The sequence below is a fragment of the Epinephelus moara genome, chromosome 17 (genome assembly GCF_006386435.1).
Source record: "Epinephelus moara isolate mb chromosome 17, YSFRI_EMoa_1.0, whole genome shotgun sequence".
Classification (NCBI taxonomy): Eukaryota; Metazoa; Chordata; class Actinopteri; order Perciformes; family Serranidae; genus Epinephelus; species Epinephelus moara.
The window spans coordinates 14,098,761-14,126,000 of NC_065522.1; the positions used below are offsets into that span (position 1 = coordinate 14,098,761).

At 40.4% G+C, this 27,240-nt stretch overlaps 1 protein-coding gene across 6 annotated transcripts in view; it reads right to left on the bottom strand.

Moving 5' to 3' along the window:
- The window catches only part of LOC126403943 (multiple PDZ domain protein), a 59,481-nt gene that overhangs the window by 22,678 nt on the left and 9,563 nt on the right, over positions 1–27,240 (bottom strand). For 2 of the 6 annotated variants that reach the window (XM_050066808.1, XM_050066806.1), the window contains exons 4-28: positions 27,052–27,213; positions 26,628–26,767; positions 25,832–26,045; positions 25,227–25,349; positions 24,765–24,962; positions 24,012–24,114; positions 22,930–23,018; positions 21,997–22,231; positions 19,974–20,060; positions 19,530–19,609; positions 19,136–19,282; positions 17,980–18,150; positions 17,061–17,246; positions 16,562–16,771; positions 15,397–15,555; positions 14,965–15,117; positions 12,764–13,108; positions 12,264–12,375; positions 10,086–10,284; positions 9,127–9,168; positions 7,697–7,804; positions 7,157–7,237; positions 6,727–6,904; positions 6,357–6,467; positions 53–145 (exon numbers count right to left, since the gene is read on the bottom strand). In XM_050066808.1, coding sequence (XP_049922765.1) covers positions 53–145; positions 6,357–6,467; positions 6,727–6,904; positions 7,157–7,237; positions 7,697–7,804; positions 9,127–9,168; positions 10,086–10,284; positions 12,264–12,375; positions 12,764–13,108; positions 14,965–15,117; positions 15,397–15,555; positions 16,562–16,771; positions 17,061–17,246; positions 17,980–18,150; positions 19,136–19,282; positions 19,530–19,609; positions 19,974–20,060; positions 21,997–22,231; positions 22,930–23,018; positions 24,012–24,114; positions 24,765–24,962; positions 25,227–25,349; positions 25,832–26,045; positions 26,628–26,767; positions 27,052–27,213 — 3,726 coding nt within the window. The remainder of the gene's footprint in view (positions 1–52; positions 146–6,356; positions 6,468–6,726; positions 6,905–7,156; positions 7,238–7,696; positions 7,805–9,126; positions 9,169–10,085; positions 10,285–12,263; positions 12,376–12,763; positions 13,109–14,964; positions 15,118–15,396; positions 15,556–16,561; positions 16,772–17,060; positions 17,247–17,979; positions 18,151–19,135; positions 19,283–19,529; positions 19,610–19,973; positions 20,061–21,996; positions 22,232–22,929; positions 23,019–24,011; positions 24,115–24,764; positions 24,963–25,226; positions 25,350–25,831; positions 26,046–26,627; positions 26,768–27,051; positions 27,214–27,240) is intronic. The other 4 variants (XM_050066811.1, XM_050066810.1, XM_050066807.1 and 1 more) reach the window with 4 other exon arrangements.

The window sequence follows — 27,240 nt, forward strand, 5'->3', positions numbered from 1 at the left end:
AGTGAAGGACACACCCATACACAAGCAGGCAGACACAGGGTAGCTTTCTAACCTGAGGGAGGGCAGGTGCTAAGTAGGTTTGATTAGTGCAGCGAAGACTCAACTCACGCTGGCTATTTAGCTGCGGAAAGGGCAGGGGCGGCCTCTAAAAGCAACACACAGGACCAACAAGCTGACAACATGACAAATATTTAATGTGATGGCTGAGCCCTTCTGACAGAATGGAATCGGAGGCCATCCGGGAGAAAAAAAAGGAGGAGTGTGTGGAGGACAGAGGCACCTCAGGTTTTATTTAAATGAGTAACCATTAAAGCAAGCGGCTTCCTTGAGGACAGCCATTCCTCTACATCAAAAAAAAAATCAGAGCAAAGTCTCTTTCTCTGAAATACTTTAACAAAATGTTTCAAAGATTCCTCCAGGCTACCTTGAGATTATTCACTGCTTACAAGAGAAGGATTTGAAACTTAAAGGGAGCCAGCATGGATACGCTATTATACTCTCTAGGTGGACCCCAGTGGCTGCATTTAAAAGCAGCATTACTGACCTGCCTGCAGCAGTTAGAGGGATCATCCAATCAAAATAATATTTTTCAAACTATTCAGTCCATTTTTATGAATTTTCAGGGACGCTGCAGCTCAATACCATAGACTTTATTGAAAAGATGTCTTCTTCCTACATGTCATAGGTAGAAGCAGTCTTGAGCATGTTTTGACAGCCGTCTAGTCACACAGGTACGAATGATTTCCCTTTTTGCTTTTTTATTGTTTACTTGATGAGTTACTTTATAAAATATAGCTCTGAAATTTCAATAACCCCCATGGTGAAATTGCATTAGGAATCTTGTCTGCATGTGCACTGAATGACAGCAATACACACCTTCAGTACAGGAGGTGTCTAAAATACTTTCCACTGCCGGTGACAAAATTGATTTTACCATTTGCAAACCCTTTTGATTAAACACATCATTGTGGGTCATGTCATTGTTACATTTAGATTACTCTGATAGAAAATAGGATAGGATATCTGGATATTAAAATAAACTCCTGGTTCTTTTTCTCCCAGAAGGAACCTCCAACTCTAGTTCGTCTTTATTTTCCATCAATACATACATTATGTGTATATCAAAGTCAAAGATGCAGTGAAAATGAAAGACTCAGCTAACAGTGTGAGGGGCAGAAAGAAAGAGGAGGCAGGGAGAGATAATGCAGCAAAGATTAACTGTGATGGATAGCTGATGCAACAGAAATGAGAGAGACAAAAAGCAAGAGACAGATTACCTGACATGTGCGGTGTGGCATGCATGTGAAAGAGGTGGTGTGTTTCTCTACGGCAGGCGGTGGACCTGGGTTATATATTGACTCAGGCTGGGAAAGCAGTGCGGAGGAACATAGATGCAGGTATGAGGCAACTCATAATGTAGTAACAGTAGAAAGAAAATAAATACTAAACATAAGGTGTTGACCTCTTTGAAGGAATTTTCAATATTTTTTGAAATATAGTTAGATGAGATGCCACTCTCATGCCTGTATGCTAAATACAGTATGAAGCTACAGCCAGGGTATGGTAAGTTTATTTTTAGCATAACGGTGTTAGCCTGGCTCTGTCCACAAATAACAACCATAGACTGTATGGTGGGAAACTGCAGTGTTAATGTGTAAATTAAAAAACTTAACAGGTGCTGATAGGCCAATTATGCCTCCAGACTATATGCTTTAGCTTTTTACATATTTCTAGCCTTTGAGCTAACTGTCAGCAGGCTGTAATGTTAGCTTCATATCTAGCTAGCACACTGATATGATTGGGTATCAATCATCTCTCACATTAAACTTTCAACCAAAAAAGTGACTTAAAGGATAACTTCGGTATTTTTCAACCTGGGCCCTATTTCCCCATGTGTATGTGTGCGTACAGTATTGAGGGAGGCGGATGCAACCGGGAGCCGCGAAATGAGCTAAAACGGTAACGGGGGCAAATATGTCCCGTATAAATTTGCGCAATAAAAGTGCTTTTTTTCGCCACTGACCGGTTCAGATCACCAGTGCTATGAGTGCTATGAGTGGAGTCAGCTGTCAGTCAGTGTTGGAGCAGAGAGGGGGAGGGCTGCCCCGCTGGGTACTGTAAGTGAGTATGTGTGTATGAAGTGTGTGTTTTTTTCGCCACTGACCAGTTCAGATCGCCAGTTTTATCTCTGTAAATAGCATACTAACTTAGCCTTTCCCTTACCTCTGGGCTGTGTGATGTCACGAGCTTTGCACTGTGTCTGTAGCTATCTCTACTCGTGGGGCAGCCGTTTTCTTGAGGAAGGTGTTTCGGGATTGGATGTCCTCTCTTCTTCGGCTGGCAGTAGTCATCTTGGGAGAAGTGAGCACTGCAGACCCGATGGTCTGCAAGGCGCAGTGTCTGGACAGGAGTGTTAGCATCCATTTGTAGCACAACTAGCCACGACATCTCGCCGTCCGACAAAGGCAGGCTGTGAAAGCTGTACGGGGTGTTGCGCGACATCTTGTTCTTGTGTTCGGGAAAAAGGCCAGTTTATTTGAGCACTCCAAAAACTCCCATAACACTCCAGGGGGTAGCACGTAAAAGACTCCGTCCCAAACTCTGACTCTTCTAGCGTAACACACACTTCATACACACATACTCACTTACAGTACCAGGGTTCAAACTTAACTTTTTGGCTTACTAGCCAAGTGGCTAGTAAGCTTTAAAAATCTACTGGCCAAAAAAATGTTTTCTCTAGCCAAAAATCATAAATAGCATTTTGGTATATTTTCAATGTGTTATTACTATAATAAACTCGAGCAATTCTCAAAATACAATATTAGCATAATTTTGTATGGAATTAAGGAATGAGTCAGATTTGATTGTTTAAAATACTTTATTAAAACATACTTTGCTTAATAAGCTTTACATTAAATGTATCAACTCATTGTTATATACTGGCGCATCTCAATAAATCACAATATTGTGAAAAACTTTAATATTTTTGGTCAGTTATTTCTATGGCTGTACCCAAATATTCGGATATTCGAATATTCGTTTCTATGGGTAGGTATTCGTTATGAAAATTTGGTATTCGATATTCGTTTTTTTATTTACTTTTTTTTTATTATTATTATTTATTTTATTTTTTTTATCTAACTTGTAGCTGTTTTTTCGTTATCTTTTGAATTTAATATGAATTATGGAACCGTTTTTGTCAACGTTTGTTTCCCCCATTTTGTACAATAAATTATTGTTTAAAGTTTCAACAAGTTTCTTTTGGAGTATGTGACACAAGTGTGTTTTGAAAATGGCCGCGGATTGTCACCTGCTCAATGCATCAGTACCTTCGGATGCCATGACAGTAATAGCCAATAATGTCAAAATATCATTTACAGACCGATTTAACAGACGATCACTGCTGAACGACCCACAGGTCCATTTGCGGGTCCCGCGGGTTACGGGCTGACCCGCGCATCACTACTCAGCTCAGTCTATAAATGCTGTACACAACAGTAGACATTATATTCTATTCAGGCCGGCAGAACCAGCAGCGCATCGGCTCTACAGTGCACGGCACTGCTGATTAACCATTTCATTGCAGAGTGTCTGCCAGCAACCAATTACTTGCAGAGGCTTCCTACAACTTGTTTCAACGGTTCCGATTTAATCAGAAGACAAATTAAACAGGATGACTAGCCAATGTGAAAATCAAAAGAAAGCATAGAATAATGTACTGAAGGAGACTGTTGTGCCATCACATTTTTTTGTGGTTTGAGAGCAAAGATCCGGTCGCTGGAGTGCTTCGCAAGGAGTCTTTGAAACGAGCCGAACCTGGCGTAAAACCGGAGAGAGCAGGCAGCACGGCCACAGCACCCCCTTATCAGCCTTTCTAGGGCATGGAAATGGTGGACCGCGGATCTCCAACTGCACGCTCACGTTCTAGCTCCCACTTTGCGGCATGTTGTGGGCTTGAAGATCTGTTGTACGACACCGGCACGCAACCAATGACATCACGTAGCCTACACACAGCCAGGGGCGGGAGAAACAACAATAACAGTAGTTTGGCCCTGTTTTTTTTCACTCGCCAGAGTGGCTGGTTAGGTGACTTCATTTACTGGCCAAAGGGTTAAAATTAGTCGCCTCTGGCGACTGGCGACTGCTAATTTTGATCCCTGTACAGTACCCAGCAGGGCAGGCCTCCCCCTCTCTGCTCCAACACTGACTGACAGCTGACTCCACTCATTCACACTCACCACTGCCCCAGGGCCGCTACAATATGCTATCTTCAGAGATAGCACTGGCGATCTGAACTGGTCAGTGGCGAAAAAAAACACTTTTATACGGGACGCATTTGCCCCCGTTACCGTTTTAGCTCATTTCGCGCCTCAATACTGAACCAATTTTAGAACGAGTGGTACCCATGAATCACACGCACACATACACATGGGGAAATAGGGCCCAGGTTGAAAAATACCGAAGTTGTCCTTTAACATATTTCTCAAAATGTTGAACCGTTACTTAAAGAGTAAAAAATGCTATGCTCTTGTGCTGTTTTTACTCTACTGTGGTAGTTAAGCTAACATTATGCTCAACAGGTGTAGCTAACAATTTTCAAACCTGCATTACCTGATTATTTGGCCACTTGGGACAACAAAAAAGACTGTAAACACAACACTGACAAAAGTGACTTAACATATTTCCAAAAATGTTGAACTTTTGCTTAAAGGGTAAAAAATGCTATTCCCTTGTACTGCGTTTACTTTACTGCGGTAGCTAACGTTATGTTCAACTGGTGTAGCTAACGTTCTCTAAATCTGACTAATGATTTGGCCTTTTGTGACAGCGAAACAGGCTGTAAACACAACACTGACATATTATTATCTTTTTAGTTTCCTTTTTTTACATATTTCCAGCAGACACATAGCAACATTAGTATTCATTCCCTGGTCTTACTCTCTTTGTATCTCCGTTATTGGTCTTCAACAACACCTGAGGGAAATATCTGGCTGCTAAGTTAAGCTTATAGCTGCTGCATACCAACGTTACTGTTGTTGCTGACGTTGTCTGTCTGCTGTTTATTTGCTAGGCATTTAGCATAAATTGGGTTATAAGTTTTTTCACCAAAACCAGCTGCATGTTATGGCTGAAAACTATTTTATGAGAAGTACACCTTCTGTTGTTGTTAAAAAAAAAAAGATTGATTCTAGCTAGGGGTGAAAGAAAAAAGGGTTGGGCAATATATATCGCTATTATATTGATATTGTGATCGTAAGTTCACTTAAGTAAGTGTTTAAACATTTCGTAAAAGCACCAATATTCAATCCTACAAAATTGTATCGATACTGAGGTATTAGGTCTAAAATATATATTGCGCAGCCCTAGAAGAAAATATTTCTACACTTGAGTATCACGATATTGTGTTTTATTTACTACGATTCTCAAAAATACTCTCAATTTTTGCATGATTATTTACATGCAAAGATTTGTGTCAGCTAGCTCCTTAAATTAGATTTAAAAAAATTGCAACATATTGCCTTCCTAACAGTATCACAGTATATTGCAATATATTGATTGGTTACCCCTGTATCATGATATAGGGGAGAGCGATATGGCCCTAAAATAATCACAATATTTCAGGGTATTTTTGCGATAACGATGTGAAATGGTTCTACATGTCAACCTAACAGTTTGCAATGTATCGCCTTGCTTATAGTATCACAATATATCCCGATATATTAACCCCCGTAACGTGATATGTTTTGTATTGTCAGATTATCAACAAAACACAGCTTTAAGATGTTTTTTAGAGTTCCCATAGTTGAGTATGATTTTTCATTAACATCTTGCCCCTCTTCGCATCCTTCCTCTGCATGTGCTACAATACATTATGAGTTGCTACAAGGCTTAATGAGTTACCGGAAAGCATGTGGGAATATCTCATAGATGACAATGCAGGTGATTGACTATGAGAGATCTGACACTGTAGTCAAACCAGTTTCAGCCCCAGCAGGAGACTCCTTAGTCATGCTTTAAAAGCCTGAGGGCACTTTCAAACAACAAACGGTGTTGTTGATAAGGTGATTTTCAATGAGTGTAGCAGTTAGAGGTTAAAACTTGCTAATATATTTAATATGCCACACAGGGTTTGTTGTTGCTCTCATAAAAGATTTCAAAATGGCTTTCTTTGAACTATCAAAAGCAAACTGAGGTTGTAACAGAGGTTGTATATTGTGCATTTTAGTTTTTGAAAGTGCCCTAAATGGCCTGTGCATATGAACTTGTACGTGAGGTGAAAATGGAAAAAGAAATTGTGACCTTTAGATTATGAGGTAGTTACTAGCAATTGTTCAGATTCTATTATATGGACTTACCCGGGGCCTGTGGATAATACTCTGGACCAAGAAGGAGACAGGGTTGCCTGCCCTGCGTATGGCCTCCACTGCCTCCTCGTGACTAGCATCTCTTAGATCCACTCCATCCACCTGACAAACAAAGAATATATCAGGGAAAAGACTCTGTCAGGCTGTCAGGTACCCACAATCTCCACTCCAAATGTTTTTTTTAAGGATTTCAAACTCTCCTCAGGCTTTTTTGGTTTTCTCAAATGAATGCATCTGAATAAAATAACACAGGGTTAAGTAAATAGTTCAAAAAGAAGTCTTCAGATTTATTTAAATTTTCTTCTACATCCAAAAAACAACTTCAAGTTTATTGGGTCTGTGACCTGAAATGTTCTTTTACCTCTACGATTCTGTCTCCAGGCTTCAGGGTCCCGTTCTGTCCAGCCGGACTGTCCTCCAGGATGTGCTTGATAAAAATACCCCTCATCACCTCTCCGTTGCTCAGCCGGCTGCCCATCCCTCGGCCCCCGACGATACTGATACCCAGGGACTTGCCTGGCGCTCGGAAGAGCTCCACTCTGAGGAAGGTACCAATATCAGCATTTTTCACTTCAAAGCTGTGACTCTGGCACTGAGTTGATGCTGTAACTTTTATTGTACGCTGGGCAGAAAATAAGATTTTTTATCTCAGAAATGTACTTTTCCTAAGTTTCTTTGTGTCAGGACTTCAAGCTTGTGCCATCATTCTGCTATACAAGGTCTCCAAACCGTATCTGTCATGGACATGTTCGCAGAATTAAATTAGAAGCTTAGATGCAGTGTGTACTCACTTCCGAGGTTGGTTCCAGTTGCTGTACGAGGCACTTTCCTCTCCCTCTCCATCTTCCCGTTCAGGGAGGTTAGGAATGTCTCTAGATAGACAAAAGCGGAAGGAAAGGGTTTGATAAAATTAGAAAAAAACTCATTAATAATTATTAGGGGTTGATTAAAGCTCTAGGGAAAAAAAAAACGAACTATAGATGTTGTTATATAGCATGACTTAAAGGTACCCTGTGGAATGTTTGACCATTTAGCTTTGTTTGCGAGTAGGTCCCTGTTGTATTTATGTCATGTTATACCACTGATTGGCAGTTGGTGGCAGTAACACACAAAGAAGTGTAGCATGATCAAAAAACTGGCTTTGCAGTGGATTCTGAGGAGGAAAATTCATTCAACATATTTCTTGGACCTCACAATACTCACAATGTGTTCTGATTAGAAACGCCAAATGTAAACATAAGTGGTTTGTTTACAAGGAATCTCTACAAGGCACATTTTAAGTTTACCCATTTGTAAATGTAATTACATGACAAAAGTTACTGAGGACATACTTTGGATCTGGAACTGTGACCGGAGCTGTTTCAGAGAAGACATCATCTTTAGCCTGCTCTAGGCTGGCCTTGTACTCCTCCAGATACTCTGCTGGAACATATGTAATGCTGAACACACACAAACACACAAGCACAAACACACACACACACACACACACACACACACACACACACACACACACACACAAGTGAGTCAAACATTTCTTAAAGCAAACAGCTTGGCACCACCACCCCCCCATTTTTAGACACTCCATTTCCCTCCTTAGTGGCAATTATGCCCCCGTTCACTGTGAACTCACAGGGCAATTTAACCAAAAATAGAGAACTGGCATTCAAGTGCAAACAGGTACGAAAGCACTAAAACCCCTTTTCACTGCACAAAAGAGCTTCTTTTAAATCTGCCTATTTACATTCAGAAACTTGTTTTTCTCAAACTCCAGCAAATGTACCCGTAAGCAAAAGAGTAACACTCAACTGTCTATTTCTCAAATGCATTCTCCCTATCACTCGCCCAAGGTGAGATGCAATGAATTCTGTATAAGCCTTGACATCTGACTGTTCAAAACAGATGTTTACCTTCATAAATGTCTGAGCAAATCAGGTCCTCTATCACCTACTGTGTGATAAACGTGACAAATTTGAAGGGCGTAACCATCATTAATTCATGAGCAGGTTACTAATTCATGCTAAGAAATGAACCAAAAGCTAGCTGACCAAATCTGACACCCACTTAAAGTCCCGTTTCCAAACAATTCAGAGTTGAAGCTGATTCTGAAGGGCACATTAACACATTTAAGTGAAGCTGACAGATCTCCAACAGATGGGTTGATTTGGTTTTTAAACACGACGGCAGGCAGACAGAGAGGAAAATGAATCCGACTGAAATAATGAAATGGATGAGTCAATTCATGGACACAGCATGCAGTGAGAGACATGGCAGAGCTTCAAAACCGGTGGTTAATATAAAAACAGTTAAGAAGTGAGTTATAAATGGTACAAGAGAAAACATCCAGGTAATAACTGATGTTAGTCACAGAAATAAAAGAAAAGAAGTTAGGTGGCAAGTTAAGTAAGTGATGCAGTCAATCAAGATTTATCCTGACTATATTTGTTATTTAAAGTTTTGTGGCCACAGGTCAAATTTAAATAAATTATGGTTCATAAACAGTGCACTGTCACAACATAATTAAAATGTTAATCATCGAATCCGAATGATATTTACAACAGCACTTTCATCAATTATACTTTCTGCTGTCAGTGTTTTGACACTTCACTAAATGGAACCGACTGTCTAATTCTGTGTCTGGATAAAGCTCTTAAAACAGACTGCAGTGAAGCCCGACAGCAGATGGAGAGAACGAGAGGAAGGGAAACCAAAGATGGCAGCTTTTTGCCGAAACGCCACCGGCGTGGAAGTTAGTCATACTCACACATAAAATGGGCACAGATCGTCCTCAGGTGCACAAGCAGATCTAGAATGTGAAGAGTTTGGCTTTTTATGCACCGGAGCTAACAAAGTGCCAAGTTTAGTTCAGCAAGCAGAACTTGTGCAACACCACCTCTAATTTTCTTGTGGAATGGTAATGGCAGGAATAATAACGTCAATAACATAACACTATGAAAGAGAAATTCATTTATTTTGCTTTTAGAATTACAATGCAACTTAAACAAACCTCTTTAACATCACCCAGTTTATAGTAAGAGTAATGGGCATAATCAATTACACACATTAAATGCTTAAAACTAAATACTTGATGCAAGCATTAAATAAATCCACATGTATTATTTGTAAGGCTTGTATTTAAGCCGTCCTGATGTGATTGAGGTTGGACCTTGAGGTACACCCCTGTGTAGGAGAAATACAAAGCAGCTCTACTAGCTTCTAGAGTTAAACTGAAGAAACGCTGAATATCTCACCAGCATTAGTTTTTCAATAGCAAAGAACAATTTCACAAGACCTTGATACAAGACTTCATACAACCCGGTGCTTTTTCACTACAAACAGAATTTATTTTGCAGTACAGAGAATTGAAAACTCAAGCACGACCAGTAGGCAAAGAATGCTTGATAGGATTCTTGACTAATTTGTAATCGCTAATGCAAACTGGTATGTAGTGTAATCAACAATGCTGTATCCTTGCAAGGGTGTCAAACAACAGCACGTTAAGAGGAATGCATATTTAAATCACAATCTATCTATACTGTATTAGAAAGAAATCATTTTGGTATTGTTTTTAAAACTCCGTTTCATCTGCTACTTCTATTGAACAATTTTACAATACCTGTCTGTTTGCATTTCTGGCAAAATCATCTCCTTCCTTTGCAGATTTTCAACAATACGTGTAAACATGTGCACTTTGGTTACTGCTGTCTAATTGTATTGTCTTACCCCAGGTCTGGCCCAATGAGCGAGTGTCTTCTAAGCATGGCGCGAGCCTGAGCATTGGTCAGGTTGGCTGTGGGCTCTCCATTGATGGCCAGGATGAGATCGCCGACACCCAGACGTCCATCGCGGCTAATGGATCCACCATGGATTATACTGCGGATCAGCATTCCCAAACCATCTTTCTTGGCACTCACAGTCATCCCTTGGAGTATGAGAAACTGTTACACACTAAACTTGGATTTTGATCAGAAATTGATAACAAAAAGTAACATTTAAGAGCTATCGATGATAAATGAACCCCTCAAAAATCCTCAAAACATCAATGCCACAAAGAAACATTTCAGGACTAATTCCATTACAAATGCAGAGGTACTCTTAATGTAGTATAATTTTACTGATAATTTCCACTTAACCCCTTCTACTCCACAAGGATGCAGATGAGTTAACCTAAGGAATCCACTGGTACTAATCATGTCATGCTAGCTTATCGGGAAGGGGGCTAAATAACGCTCCAAAGTTAGGCAAAATTTTGACGAGGGGAAAACTGCCATGGCCATTTTCACAGGGGTCCCTTGACCTCTCACCTTACGATATCCATATGACAATGGGTTCTATGGGTACCCACAAGTCTTCCCTTTACAGACATGCCCATTTTATGCTACTGCAAATTTGGGCAAAACAATACAGTTTTTTGCATGCAGTACAAGTGTGGTATTTTCTCCAATTGTATCTGAAGATTTCTGCATACTGGGGTCCCTAAACAGTCTTGGAACTGCATAAATTGGGTATGACTGGAAAGCTGAGACTCTTTTGGATTCAATAAGCCAAATTTTATTCATGTTTGATGATGTCAGCCCCCATAGCAGCCATTTCTATGTGGTGAGAGCATTTTTTAGAGATGGACATCACAGTACAAAATGATGTATTGTGACCTCTGGGTTTATCAGAGCCTCAAGAAACTTTATAGCCACAAACTAGAGACCTTGGATTCAGGGGATGTATTGCTTTCATAAGTATATTGACGATGAGAGGGTTTGTTAGCAGTTCTTACAGAAATCTCCAAACGTCAAAAGTTTTTTGATAGCAAATGATAGAATGGATTCTTTAATGGTGTTCGTCAAGGTCTTGGAGTATTGATGTAGTATTTTGGAGGGACTGACTGAGCATATGAATGGTCCTCATATACTTCCATCATAATTTTCTAAGCCCTTATGCACTCTTATCTTTAAAAGTTTGAACAGGTGCCTGACCAAAACACAATGTTTATTACATATTTATGATTAGAAAAACTTAACACACAGTCCTGAGAAGCATCTTAAATTAAAGCTTTTAGATGAGGTATACCACTCCATGTGGCATATACTGTTGACCTGCTATCTCCCCCTAAAGATCCCCTGTCCTGCCAATGAAAGACACAAATGGGTCTATGGTAGAGAGGGGTGGAGTGGAAGAGGTTAAAAATAAATCTGATTCACAGTTGTGGTCTCAGTTCTGAAACAAGAAAACTTTCCCATATCCCAGCAAATTATCCTAGAAACTGTCACAGTATTCACAAATTTGTGTTTCAATACACTCTCAGTGGAGTAACTTCAGAGTGGCATAATATATTTGGAGACCAGTCTATCTAAAACTTTCAAACTTTATAGCACAGCACGCAGGGATTCTTTTGCAAAGATCATAAAAATAACATCACTGTGTTCTATGTAGGAGGGGATTTTGGTTTTGAAGTCTGTGTGGTATAAAGATTACAAATACAAAACCCAAATGTATTATAGAAATTTTGAATAGAACATGAAATAGAAACCTTCTAAGAGTACTAAAAAGCAAAATAAGGCACTGTTTTCAGTGGGGCAATGAGGATTATAAACAGTGCCTTCATAACACCTATTTGTTTTAGAAGCTAAAACGTAGTATTCTCTGAGCCAGTAGCAGCCCCATGGGTCGGTTTTGAAATGCAAATACCCTGTATAGCAATGAATTTACCCTTTCAGACTGGAAAGCAGCCAGAAATTGTCTCTATCATTTTGCCTTGGATCTGGCATTCATTAAAAAAAATAAAAAATGCCACCAACGTAAAAGGCCAATACGCCTTTCAGTCCCGCAACCTCATCTACACTACTGTGAATGAAAACAAAATAAATAAAAGAACAAATAAAAGAATGTGAAGAAATTAACACAAACCAAGGCTGGAGTTGCCCTTGACAACTGTGATAGTCCTTTCAAAATTGCTCCCCGAGGTCAGTCCTTCCTTGTCACCGTCTTCTGCTGATTCATTCACACCAGCCTCCTCATCCTTGAGGGTGAGAATTCAACACAGTTATTCATGAAAGTTAATGAAAATATTAGCTCAGATACCAAACAAAGCCAGGGTCTCTAGAGAAAAGGGAGGTGCAGCCAATTGGCCATGGAAATGAAATGAAAACAAATAGGCTTGAAACTTTGTGTGTCTAATGATTAAAAAGAGTTTCACGTCTAAAAGGTTATATGTTACCTGAAGAAATTGTTTTCAACAGAAGATCAAGGATGAATTTTTATTAGTTTTTAAAATGCACCTTGTCCTATCTGTGATATTCAAGGCACCCATGCTCATTCATTAGTCACACAAATTACTCTCTGCTCATCTTTTTTCTTTTTATCTACAAAATCCTCCAAATCTATGATTTACAATTAGATTTTGTTACCTTGATCAAAATCTTCATGTCTGCAATATCTCCAAAAGTCATGGGTGGCTCATTCTGATAGTGAAGAGACTCCACGGGTTCATCTGGGACAGACGATCTGGTCCCTATCTCAGCAAACGGGCTGTATGAGTTCAAGCCCTCCACTGCTTCTTCTGTGGCCGAGTGCTGTGCCAGGAACTGATCAGAGCTGCTCAGTATGGCATTAAAAGTCGGGACGTGACCTCTTAAACTCGGAGGAGTGAACGAGGCAGACTCCTCCGGGGGGAACGACCGAGTGTTGTCTGCAAGGCCGGACGGTGTTGCAAAACAGGGATGCTCATCCAACAAGTCCAGGCGAGCTGTCAGCTGGGGTAAAACAAAGCAGAGCAGCTGAATGAGCGTTCCACTCTGATAGGTAGACAATTGCCCAACAGGGGGAATTCATCTTGCTCAGTCGCCATCCTGCCCTCCTTGTAATGAGCCATAGAAAAGCCATCAGTGGCCAATAGAGAGCAGCAGAAATTACTGGTGATCTTGAGCTCGCTGTGCACAAAATGTAGTTTTATTGTAACAGCATTTAAGACTTTATTAGAACCAGACTGAGTGGTGATGAATCTCAGCCAGCTTTCCCCTTTGGGAGCCAGGAGAGAAGTATAAAAAAAAGTTAAAATATGCAAAGACATAATACAAGTGGGGCTCAAAAAGCAGACATGAGAAGCAGAGTAGAACAAGAAATAGGAGGTTTCATTTTAATAAGGTAGTGCTATAAATTTGGAGTGAACTGGGCTGTGACGACTACAGGTTTAAGTCTTCCTATACTGCAATTATGACAGTAAAAAGACATTCACAGGGAACAGTGTATTTTTGTGTGTTTTGAGAGAATAAGTAAGGAATTGCTGTACTGTAGTGGTATAATATTGGTATGTCTACAGTAAAATCACACCATTAAAGAGTATATGACATCATTATATGTATATGTAAATGATTTTATGGCATTATCAGAGAGAGGCTGACACAAATAGGAGACACTTTTGCAAATATCTAAGAGCAGGATCTTTAAACACTCCATTAGCATCTAAATTAATTACATTTGATATTAAGTTATTATCATTAAAACAATTCAAACGGGCGTACCCAAATAAAGCTCAAGAAGCCATGAAATCCGTGATTTTTTTAAACCACTTTGTAAATTAATCTATTCATAACAAGAAATGATATTATTATTAGTCTGGTTTGGTCTGTTAAAGTCATCTTTAAAAGGGCACAGTCTTCCTTAGCGTCGGGAGAGGTGACACCATAGTGCTTTCAAAAAAGGCCTTAAATATATTTTTCTCTGATCTTGAACAGAGCAACCAATGCATGAACACATGAATGATTCTCCTCAAAGCCAGACACCAGAAAAGCAACTGGCACGACTGTAATCTATCAACGCGCTCATGAGAGAAAGAGCTGTCACTGCTTTATTGACAGTGGCTCGGAGGCTGACTTTGTGGACTCACTCATTTGATCTTTAACACCCAGTTGACTTTTATAGGTATGGGCCAGACAGAAGAAAAACATTCATATTCCTCAAAAAAAAAAAAAAAAAAATCACCCCACTGTCAGCGAGCCTGAAAAAAGCGGGCCCACCATTTACTGTCACTGAAGTCGATTTGAGATTTATCAACAGACTTGTTGTCTCTCTCTGGAACTTTAGGGAAAAAGGAGTTCATGATCACAAGAAGACAGAGCTGTCTGACCTCATATAAACATTTGAAATCTGTTTTATGAAATCCCCCAGTACGATAAAATGCCTCACGTTGTCCTGCCACATGTCTGTCCCTTACGGCTGCTCTATTATAATATAAATGTCTAAGGAAAGCCCTACAAATAAGGTCAGCTGTGACCTTTGGGAAAACAGTTTGTAGGGCTCTTCTTTGTTTATTTGCCTTATAATTGAATTTCCATTTGGGGAGTTGCTGCTCTTGGGGCACCCAGTGCAAACAAAAACACCAACAAACTTAGTAATGTTGTTACTGCCTTAACAAAGACAAAACATTTCTCGTGACATTTTGGCTCTCGATAGCAAAAGACAAAGAATAATGACTACAAGCTGTAGAGCTCATTGTGACAAAGGGCAGTTGCTGTTGCAGTAACATTTAATGAAATACGGGAATAATTTCAAGTTGTGCTTTTGATTTCAGTTGTGGATCTTTACAAAAACAAAACAAACTGCTGCTTACCTTGGGCGTAGATGAGTGCAAGTAATCCAGGTCTGCGCTACAGCTGCTGCCATGAAGAGCAATCATGGATGCCTGGAAAGTGTCGTCCTCTATCCCAGAGTAAGTGTGATCTAACACCTTCTCATCAGACAGGTCTGCTTCGCTGGTGTCGATCTGTGATAGTGAATGAAAGTAGTGTAACCAACTGGGACACAAAACTGGACTTTATTGCTGATCAATTTGGTGAACTACTTATCTAACTACGATATAACAACATATATGTATCCCTTAATCCCTTAGTGGGTTCTACTTGTCAGAATGATGCTCACATAAGATAACTGTATGCATGATTAGGCAGAAGCAAATATCACATGTTAGTACAATTTGTTTTCCATTTTCCATGATGTTCTGATTGATTTTTCAGTTTTATTTTTCCCCCAAACGCTAACTAACCAATGCAGGCTCTGCTCGGTAAACGATGCCCTCAGCCAGTCCTTCTTCCTCTCCTTCTTCAACCAAAATATTGTTGAAGTCAAATGAATGGATGGTGGATGATGATGTAATCTCCTGCTCACCATATGGGTGTGGAGAGTGGGAATATCCACATATTCCCTAGGAAAGTGGAGAAATTCTTTCAGTGTCTCCAGCTTCATGTAATTTGATTTTAGACTTTTTTTTATTGTGACCAAATCGAGTACAAAAAAATCGTAGAGAGTAAAAAAACACGTTAGAAGTTATTATTTTCATACACTGATTATAGCATTAAATACTGATTTGGTGCACAAGTGTTCAGGCAGAGAAATTGCTCAAAATTGCACATTCAACATTTCATATGTATTCTTAAGTCTAGCTCTTGATATTGATTTTGTGTAGCAAGCAGACTAGACAGGTATCAGAAAGCCAAAAAGGCATACTGGAGGATTACACTTGTCAGACTCAATTTTGAGAGACAATACAACAGAATACCCCTCAGAAGTATATTCCACGTCCTGCAGGAGAGTTGGATAACTCCGCAGAGGCTTCCTACAGCTCTGTAATCCAGCTAACCTTGGCAGCCCACGGGTCTCACTGTGTAATCCAGCGGCAGATTCAATACAAGAGAAATGTAGCTCTAAAGCTGAAGGAATGCGAGCAGTTTTGCAGAGAGAAACATCCCATACAAAGAGTACAGGTGCCTGGAGCGATGAGCAGGCCGTTGGACGGACCCAATATTTTGACAGGTGCCCCGATGTGTTTAAATGTACAAGAGGGTCTGTGATCTTGGAAAGTTCAATAACATAATATATGAAACAAAGGGCGCAGAGCGTTTTAGGCCGGTTGCCTCCTCTGAATGAACAGTGGGTGGAATGCTAAACCGTGCAAGCCAACCTCCACTCTTTTTCCTGCATGAAAAATTCAAGCCCTCGTAAGCTGAGCCCTCATGACTGGATATAAAGACGACCTGACTCACAACCTGCAGTGATAAATCCCCAACATGCTGAACACATTTTACATTTGAAAATATCACAAAAACATGTACAAAACTCTTTTCTTTTTTTCCACACAACATATTCTCCCCTCAATTTGCAGACAGGTTTAAATCAAAGAAAAGAGAAAGAATACTTATTTTAATCCTTACAGGCAGTGGTTTGGCAACTCCTATCTGGACCTTTCCGAGGTTGGCTCCCTTCAGGGCCTGGACGGCATCCTCCAGGCTGGCGTTCTCCAGGTTGGTGGCGTTAACATACATGAGCCGGTCTCCTGGCAACAGTCTGCCATCCTGCTCGGCCACACCGTTGGGAACCAGAGATCGAATCACGATCACGGTCTTGGCCGGGTCCAGTGGGTCCTGTGGCGGAGTCAGTCAGTGAGGAGAGGTCACCAGGTGAGCTATGGCAGCCTTAAACTTAATTTAGTTAGCATTATACTTCTAGAATGTCCTTTTTTCTGTGGAGGCAATTAAATATAGATAGAAAACAATACTCCAACATATCAGAAACTATTGTTTTACCTGGGAGGCATCTTACTGCTCCATTAGGTTATTATAGAAACCATATAACATCTATAGAAATACAAACACGTGGGTGTAAAATAATGAAAATCAACATAAAAAAACTAACCCCAGGAAGATTTCCCACCTGGTAGTCCAGTATGCTGAATCCCAATCCCCCTTCTCCCTTTTCGAGCTCGATATTCTGGATCTCCAGCTCCCACATGGCCAAAGGAGATCCTATCGCCTCCTCTGTCACATTATCCTGTGTCGCTGCCGCTGTGTTCACCTCTGAGTCTTCAGCAACCAACACGCTGCTCAGGTCTATTTGTTTCTGCAGAGGAAAAGCCCAAAATCTCTATGAGGCAGCATGCCTTCCTCACTTTTACTCCCAACCCAAAGGCTGCTACCCTCTGGTTGTGTTCCTGGCTCAGGTTTCTGGCAGTAGATAAAAGGGAAATATCTTTGGGATGCTCGGGCCTTAGTACATTATCACAGATAAAGCTGGTGAGATGAAAACCCCCTTCCCCAAAGGGAAGCCGCTTTTGATGTCTCATATCTCGAGCAAATTTTGTTGGCTGCTGCTGCTGCTGAGGTATTACTAGAATTGGTCTTAATAAACTTTCAGCCTCCCCTGCTCACTGCTAAGTCTTAATCCATCATGGCTGACAATGTGGAAAGCCAATGGAGCGATTGACAGCTCGGGCTGAGCTAATAACGCTTGATGGGTTATAAAGGAGGGGGAGGACTTTAGGAGCAATGCTCTCCAATCATATTCCCTTGTTTATATGCAGAGGCGGGGGAAACATTTTTCATGATACATTACTGCGTGTCGAGGTGATGTAGGGAGTGTCCCACTCTACTTATATGCATCATCTGCTGCAATAGCCTGCGTGTTTTTAGCCTTGAGAGGGCAAAGCTTCAGTCACTTTCTAAAGGTTTTTTCTCTTAAACATAATGCTTGACGAAATCTGTGTCATGATGAGTCATCACAGTTGAAAAATTTGCATTTCAGAGATAACACATATGAGTAGAATTGCCAAAGCTCAGCAGTGCAAATGCAGTACCTTTAATTTAGACACTGTAGACAAAGTCTCAGATTCTGGCTGGACAGCATCCATGTCAGTCTGCAGGTGAGGGGCGGGCCTACAGCATGTCATGTATACGCAAAGTGGAAGCTCCTTCAAGATTCTGACTACTTCCTTGTGGGTTTCACCAATCAGGGATATACCATTGACCTAAGAAAGGAGAGGTTAGTAGAACAATAGCTAAAGTTTAAAGCAGCTTTAATTGATTTTTGAGACACTCAAGGGCAGCGGACAAAGTTTTACAAATGTGTTAGCCAACAGTTGCATACTTGCAAATCCAGCAGACACAGAGCAACATTTGCATTTATATGGAGTCACCTCTCTGGCCACCTGATATATTTAAGGGGACAGATTTTTTGAAGTGCCGTTGTATGAGGCACTTATACATAGTTAATGCATTACTCACAGTAGATGACCGTTTCTGACAGGGAACTTTATCTATGCTCTCCTCAAAGCCAGACTCCATTGACAAAAACAGTCATTTTACCTCGCAGAACACGGGAGTTACTTGTCTACAGCTGCTTTGATCGGTTCGTTTTCGTTTTTTGGTTGTTATTGTGTGACTTTGTTGTTTCAAAAGGTCAGTTTGATTCACCAAAGTCACACAATTACACAAACAAACTACCGATCAAGGCAGCGGCACATCAACAGCTCCCGTGTTCAACCAGATAAAATTACTGTGTTTGTCAATGGAGTCTGGTGGCTTTAAGGAGAGTGACGTAACAGCTTTAGTTACCTGTCTGAAAGGGCTCTGACAGCAAGTTAAAGCGATGAAAATATACTAAATATAGCACATAACTGATACAAATTTTTTATGTGGACCTTTTTTCGGGTGGCTAAAATACATGCTGCTGCAGTACACTGCTTAGCTTCTGTGGCGGTGCTCATGTCTGCGCTGACCCTCATCTACTTTAAGTAATGCATTGACTATGGAGTACCTCATACAACCCCACTTCAAAAAAATCTGACCTATCTCTTTAAGTCATTTAGCTCTGGTATGTGTATATGTAGTAACACAAACTAAATGTAGATTTTGAACCTTTCAAAGTATTAACAGCAAAAATGGCAAATGCCACATATAAAGGTTTATACTGTTGTTGATAAAAAGCTCTCTTTCATTTAAGGAACCACGCACCTCAAGCAGTTCATCTCCACTGAACAGCTTTCCACAGCGACCGACAGGTCCCTCAGGTAGAACAGAGCGGATGTAATGATGCCCACTGTTGGCTTCCAGACTGATACCCAGGCCACTGCTCTCACTGAACTTCTCCACCTGAGCTACCTGGGGTAAAAACACAAACATCACATCTCAGTTAGCAGGTGAAACATTTTGCTGTGATAAGGGATTATTATTTCACTTTAAGTGTATTAATGGCTCAATCATTATTGTAATGACTAAGGTCATTTTTCCCTTTAAGATACCAGTTTGGAGCTGTTAACCATTAGGAAGTAATTGCCCAGGAACCAAGTACTGGTGAGTATAATTCGATGCATGAGAGAAAGGAATTCACTTTGAAAAAGAAACTTACAACAACTTCATTAGTTGGACCCAGAATCTCTTGCCACTTCTTCATTAGTTCCTCCTCTTCAAAGGCTGTTAGCTTCATCCCTTGGAAAACACAATACAAAATTCTTGTATTAATATACAAAACAACATAAAAGGCAAATTTGTGATAAACTATTCACAGCCAGCAAGGCAGCATACATTCCTAACTATTTGCAGAGTATTTATCATGTCTTTGAGATCAGACCCGCAAAAAATAAAAATAAAAAAAATACAATTTTTATCAGCGCATACTAAAATATTTAAAAACTTCAGCACTGTCTGTGAAACTACCAACAACACCCGTCTCAGTATTTCCTCTCTGTGTGTTTTGCTCGTCAGTGTCTTCCTGACAACAATGACCCTTATCTGTCAGATGTGTGCCCAGTATCTCTGCTGGTGTACTTAAAGAAGAATCCCGGCCTCCTACCATGTTTGTCTTCTGTTAGCTGATCCGTGGCTGGGCTGACATCAGATCCTTCACTCTTTGTCTGCAGCGCCTTTTCATCTGCGGTGACTGTAAACACACAATGAAGAGTGAGACAGACAGAAGCAGGCAGCGGCACAGACGCATGACAGTACAGGTACACAGCCACTGGAAAAAAGTCATCTACTTTCCACAAAGAGCACACACACACACACACACACACACACACAAATACACAACAATGCAGAAATTACTTGAAATAGTTTCTTTTTACTTGATACTCTACTACTTCATTCTTCTGAAATAGTTTGAGCATTTCCTATCTCACGTCCTTATTGGTCCGAAAAAGGATATAAAAAACATGCTCTTGCTGATGTTATCTATCTATAATGACAGACTCTAAACATTCCAGGACTTCAAATATCTGTTTAATGACCCTGGTGCTTTTTTTTTTTTTTTTTTTTTTACAACTTAATGCTACTGTTTATGTCTTTGGAGTTCCACAGGGCACCGAAGTGGTCGCCCATGAAATTACTACCCATGCGCCCGAGCAAGACATAGTCTACATTGTACATCAGCACCTTTTAAGTGCTAACATAAAACTAATACTAGCCAGTTTGGTATGAGAAAAGGAGCTCAAGAACCTTAAGACTGTCCTGACAACAATTTAAGTGAGTAGTTAAATTTCTTTCGTTAATCCCAACAATTTAACAACCTATTACAACTTTGTACATCAAGCCCATGATCTCATGCCCTGTAGGTTAGCTTAAATATATTCTTACTTACCAAACTATTTTGTGTTTTTAATAAGAGAGTTCTAGGGATACAAACACATATAATACAGAGATGCAATAATTTAGTCCTCTTTATCATCTATAATACTCAAAAGCTCAAACCTCTGTAATTGATTTTTTTTTGTACTGACAGTGTTCACATCCGCCAAGAAAATCCTGGCCTCCTTTGTCTGTCAACTGATAGCTGCTAGTTTTTCTGCAGGTTTTTGGGCTAGAACTTTGTGTTGCCAGATCGAATCACTTTCAAGCTCCATCTATCACTATTGACAACTTATGCAAGTTGCTTTTCTTGCTTCTGTGCTAGCCTGGAGGTCCTGTCAACACAGCGGGGGACGAGGATCTTTCTGTTTACTCTCTGTCTGTTTCATAAGATGTTAACATTTCAAAATGCAAGAAGTTGTTTAAAAAACAAAACAAAAAAAAAAACAACATGAAGTATTTAGTGGGTACCGGCACACATATGCAGACCTCAGTTGTAACTCAGCTCTCAATGTCTTAAGTTATGTGGATGCCTGTCAAGTGTTGAGCATCATATGTTGATTTATTACTGGATATATTTCAGGGTCTAAACATGATGGAAAGCTCTGGGTTCTTTCTTTGCTGTTGAGTCAGACCAGCCAGTGCAAAATAATAACGAATGAGGGTGGCAGGACTTGACAGAAATTGTTTCACAAAGTGACTTTTCCCTTTTTTTAATGTTAGAAGAAATAGTTTAGTCCTCCTGGCCTCTGTCAGTTATTATTAATAATGAGTGCATTTCCCTCTCTTATTAGGAAAAGATGGCCAGTAACGTGGGCGTACTTGTTCTATTGCTGTTATTAGGAGGAGCCCTCTAACAGACAAAAAGTGATTCATTTTTTGGTATTAAGAACGGTGAAAAATGTTTTCACAAAATATTAACAAATAAATCCTCTCTGGTGTGATAACGACACCTGCTGCATATTCAGTAGCGGGCCACCTTTCTCATTAATGAATCAAAATGTTGACATCAATTTGGACTGCATTTGAGTAAAAGTGAAATCAGTGTTTTTCATAGAGACATCTCTGTTTCTGGATTTTAGCTATATTGATAAAAATGACTGAAATTTCCATTTGGAGTCACTTGTTACTGCATCATCCTGTCTAAGCTGCATTTACACATCAAATGACACCTTTTTTTGACAGGGCGATGAGTAACAAGGAATGTGTTTTCGTCTGTCCTCATTAAATTTCTCGCACTTCATCCCTCCTACCTGGAGCAGCCTCCTCAGCCTTCTTCCTCTCCAGCTCCAGCTCCATCATGACCATGGTTGTGGTGGGAATGGTGATGGAGGGGGGCAGGATGGTGACACTGGGGGCCACGGCGGGGGGGATCTCGTCAGGCCTGAAGCCCCTCCGGATCAGCTTAAGGTGGACTGTCTGGCCCGTGTGTCTGAGCACCTCCACTGCCTGCTGATTGGTGTATCCCTGGATGTTTACGCCATCGACCTGCAGAGGGCGATCATTTGTGAGCCCGTGGATTAAACAAGGGCCAGAACAGCTTGTGCTGACACTGTGAGTGTGCTGACTTGCCATCTATATTCTTGTTGATAGAGGTGAAATTGAAACAACATTAATCAAAGTGATCATAAACACCAGCAGGCATAGAAACAGATTGCTGCACATGGGTATTCCCATCTATTTTAGCTATTGGCTTTAATTATTTCCATCATTTAAGACAGGTAAATACTGCATAAGTTAAAGAATTCACAGTCAATTAAGTGTTTATTAAGTTCCTAAGTAGGGTCCCAAAGCACATTATCATTTACGCTTAGGAACAAAACTTAATCAAGCACATACACACCAGAACAAAACATGAGTTTGTGAGAACTTTGGAAATCACAGGGCAACATTAACTCATGTTTGAAATGATCCAAGAAATTACACACAGTTTAACTCCATTGTTAATGTCCTACAGTAATGCAAAAAAAATCTTAATTGCTCTGTGTGCCAATTCAAGACTCAAAACACTTTATGAACTATCAGTTAATTGTGAATTATTCATTATGCATCTCATAATTACCCTCCATTGACTAAATGTGATCACTATAATAGATTATATTAAACATTCACTGCATATTTTACCTCATGCCACTGAAGACAGAGGAAATAGTAATAGCTACAAAGAGCATAATTGGGGTACTTACAGCTATTATCTGGTCTCCGACATGAATACGGCCATCTTGATCTACGGCACTGTCTTTTGTTATGCTCTTAACAAAAATGCCAGAGGGCTCTGAGGAGTCAGAACAGGTACAAAAAAATTAAAGAGATGAGGAACATAGCCATGAATCATGACCTTAAATAAGACCCAAGGAGAAGAGCAAACAGATGTTTCACTTTGATGTCAAAAGGCACCATTAGTGAGCCTGTTTCAATATTACATAAGTCATAAACAATGATGTGATGAACCCAGCGTACTTATGCTAACCTTGAAAAATAAAGGATTTGAAGCCAAGGCCATTTAATATTCAATTCCATACGATGAATACAGCAGCTTAGAATGAAAGGCTGTCTGTCGTCTGTCCCAATATACTGTGCCTAACTGCTACATTTTAAAGGGAAATCAAAGTGAGAGGATTTTTTAAAGTTGAAATTATTTTGGACAGTTTGGGGGCAGTGGAAAAAGCTAAAAACACAGACACTACCTGCTATAAATTAATTGGAGCTAATATATGAGCAAACAGTCACATCCAGCAGACATGGAGCAACAATGACATTCTTTTGAAGCTGTGTGTGTCTGTTTAATGCAAGTGCCATCTACACCTGCCGTCGGTGATATTCTCTGCTAGCGTCTCCTAATTTTACTGTCCTGCTATCGTCCACTAAAACGATATCCAATCTGGCGTCCACCTGTCTGCCTGATTCAATCTGAACGCATTAGCTGTGTTTGCACTCTGTCTCTTTTGCTGCTAAATGCTCCAAGCTATCTTTGTCTGTCCACCAGAGCTTCGTCTGCTGAAAAGAGCTGCTACGGCTTGATAAAAGCAGAGTTCACTGGCCTAAAAAACAATACAATCAGCTAAAAGATGCTAAAACACTACCTGAGCTATCACTATGACCAGCCCCTTTCATATTATACATTTCATCGGTTGTTTACAGGCTAGAAAAATATGAGTCATCGCAGCTTTAATGTGTATTTGGTGAAGCACAGAGGTAGTAAAACATCAGTATGATAATTAAATTTAAATGGTCATCTATTCTTTAAAGGCAGTCTGACATTTCTCACCTGAATTTTTATCTCCAACATAGCCTGCAATAGTGATACCCAGCCCCTGTGGGTTTTTGGTAAGGCTCACATCAAATGCCTCATCCTCCTCTTCCTCGTAGCCCTGTGAAAAGATTAATGGGAATGACAAATAAACCAAATAAAAATAAAGGATGATTCACTTGACAACAGAAGAAAAGCAAGTCACGGCACGATGTCATCCAGCTGCACCACGCGGGCACCAAAATACTTTTTTTTTTGTACGTTAACAATGAGTGCTTTGAACCTGGTAGCCATAAAAACACTAATGTGTGCTATCAAAAGGATATGATGTCATTCGTATAGTGAGTCACTGAATTTCATTCATGTTTAAATGGAGTGTTGAGAATAGCCATGAAATTGCTGTTTTTAAGTGCGGTTTTTCGAGTAAGTAAAGCAATGTTTGCTCTCCAACGCGTGAGTCACAGGTGATGTAACATGTTATTTTCTTAAAATCCATTTATTCAGAGCTGTCAAGAGTACAAAAAGGATACAAGTGGAGATGAAAGACCTGAACTTTAAGTCCTTAGTGTTCTTGTTTTCAGCGTATACCTCTGTGTGTGTCGGATATGGTGATCAATCATCTGTTTGATCATTTGTTAACTTGAGAACATGCTGTACTACAGTGATCCTCCAAATAATGAAACCATTTGAGTGTGTCACATTTCCATATTGTAAGAGTTTGTATCAAATGCCTGCCATATTCTTGGTTCAGAGTCAAACAGCCCTTCTAACCTGTTCGTTGACAGTGGGGAGCACCACAGGCATGACGGCAGAGAGGGAGGGATTCTCGTCCACGGGACCCCGAGTAACCACCAGCTTCACCCTGTTGCCACACTGCCTGAGGACCTGCGCCACCTGCTCGCTGCCCATGCCGTGCAGGTCAGTGTCTCCTATTCTCAGGATGTGGTCTCCACTGCGCAGGCGGCCATCCTGAGGTAAAAAAAAAAAAAGTATTTTTCTGACTTAGATCATGTAGCTTCACTGGAAATCAAACCCATAATGACACTCTCAGTTCCAAACAAAAGATGAGAGTGACAGTTAATTATGTGCTTGCTTACAATTCTTATTATACCTAACTGACAACAGTCGTCTCTCTGGAACATTAAAAAAAATTGCCTTTAACACTGCATAAACAATGCGAAACTCTCTGAAAGCAAATTCCAAAAGAAAGTGGCGATGCATTTGTGCAATGACCTGATCAGCTATGCCTCCAGGAAGGATGGTTTTGACAATAACGCCGGTGGTCTTTCCTCCCACAATACCAAAGCCAAGACCAGTGCCATCGTTGACCAGCTCAATCGTCTCCACGTGCTGCCACTAAGCACAGTAAAAGAGAGGAAACAGTAAAGATAATGAATGTACTGTAGAAAGAGATTTATTTATCCAACCAAAAATGTCAGATCAGGCTTTGGCTGAAAAATGCAGATGGTGTTTTTTCCTGAGATATAGTGTTGTCTTGTCCAGTGTAAAAATAGAATAACTTTTAATCAGTAGTTTTAGCAAAGCTGCATTTTTTCTGATACGAAGCAAGTATTTATGTTCGCTGTGTGTCTTGTTGGATTGCAGGAGCTACTTCTCTGCTCAGTTGTGTCTCTGTGTATCTGTGTGATTATGTTCCATGTGTGCTACACTCAAAGCAAGCATGTGTATAGGTAGTCTCTTCATGCGGATCTTGTCAGTTTGTGCACCTATTCCACATTTCTTGCAAAGATCTGTTTGCACATTTCTTCTCAAACTAAACAAGTGGGCGTAAAATTGCAAGTTTCACTCGTGACATTAGTGTGAATATGTATCTGTACCGCGCTGGAGTTGGCTGACAGTGTACTGGCAGCAGAGGGCGTGCGGGACACCACCGGACTGGCCAGCTGAGGTATCGGACCTCTTGCCACCGTGAGCTGCACCCTCTCCGCAGCACTCTGCAGGATGGCTATAGCCTGCTGGTGGGTCACTGTGTTGTCCAGGGGCTGGCCATTGATGGCTAAGATCTGGTCAGCTTCTCTGAGCTTCCCGTCACTGTAGGGGAGAGGAGTATGCAGTGTCATGGTGAAAGAGCAGGACATAATGCGATAAAAGGTGTCAAAGCCTCTGAGATGTTCACTAATTCTGCCTCTGATCAGGTAATTACTCTCATCTGTTTCCTCATTTTCACAGAGAGTAAAAGAATATTTCACTGTCTACTCGCTGACAGTTTAACTTTGTCATTTGTTCTTACAGTTTTTCCAGTTTTTGTCAAATTTCTCTCAGACAGAAATGTGCAGGTAATAACTACACATTTAGTTATGTTCCTGTTTGAGTAACATTATTGCAAGCAAGTTCTGAGATGTTTTGAAGGCTTGAAAAGTAGTTTTAATTTTCAGAAAACATCAGAAAGCCACAGTCTGTGCAAAAATATTGACTTCAAACAAGTTGTAAAAACTTTCCTTTCTGGTAAAATGGCCAATTTGTAAGATGGAAATGGACTTCTCTAATTCCTTAATTCTATTTCAGTTTTATTTCATCATCCAAATATTGAAAAACTTTTGACTTTTAACTGTTGACTTTATGTGCTAAGATTCAAATCAGTCTTTGAATGATGGCATGTTGATTCTCACATACCAGTCAGCCACACTTCCCGGTTGAATTTCCTGTATGAAGATGCCGAGCTCTCCGCGGTTCTCGCTCTTCAGGCCCACCACGCTGAACCCCAGGCCTCCTGACGCTGGCTTCAGCAGGTCCACGTGCGTCACGAAGCGCCCCTGGGTCATACACACACGCATATGCAGTGTATACAATTTGGCCCCATACTGATTCAGCATAGCATCAAAGCTGCAGGCAGCCTTTAGAAGTCTATTTGAAGTGCCTCAAGAGTAAAGAACACAGCGTGCAGCCTGTAGATATCGTCTTTGACTATCTTTGAATATTTGATGTGAGTTAAGAAAGACCTATTCAAGGTAATCTAGCTGTTTATAGATGAGGTGTTGATTTTTGTGTGTGTATTAAAACATATAGGCCAATTAAATGGCTTTTCAGTTGTCTATACCTGCGCCATGGAGTGAATCACGTGTTCGAATTCTTCAGATGATGTCTTGCCATTGATGAGTGTAGAAGCTGATATTTCTGCGTAGGAAACATGACCGCCATTGGGCTTGACTGCTGCCACGTGATCGTCAAGGTCACTCGCACGTGACGCTGGGACACTCCCCTGGAAAAATAAAGACATAAACATGCA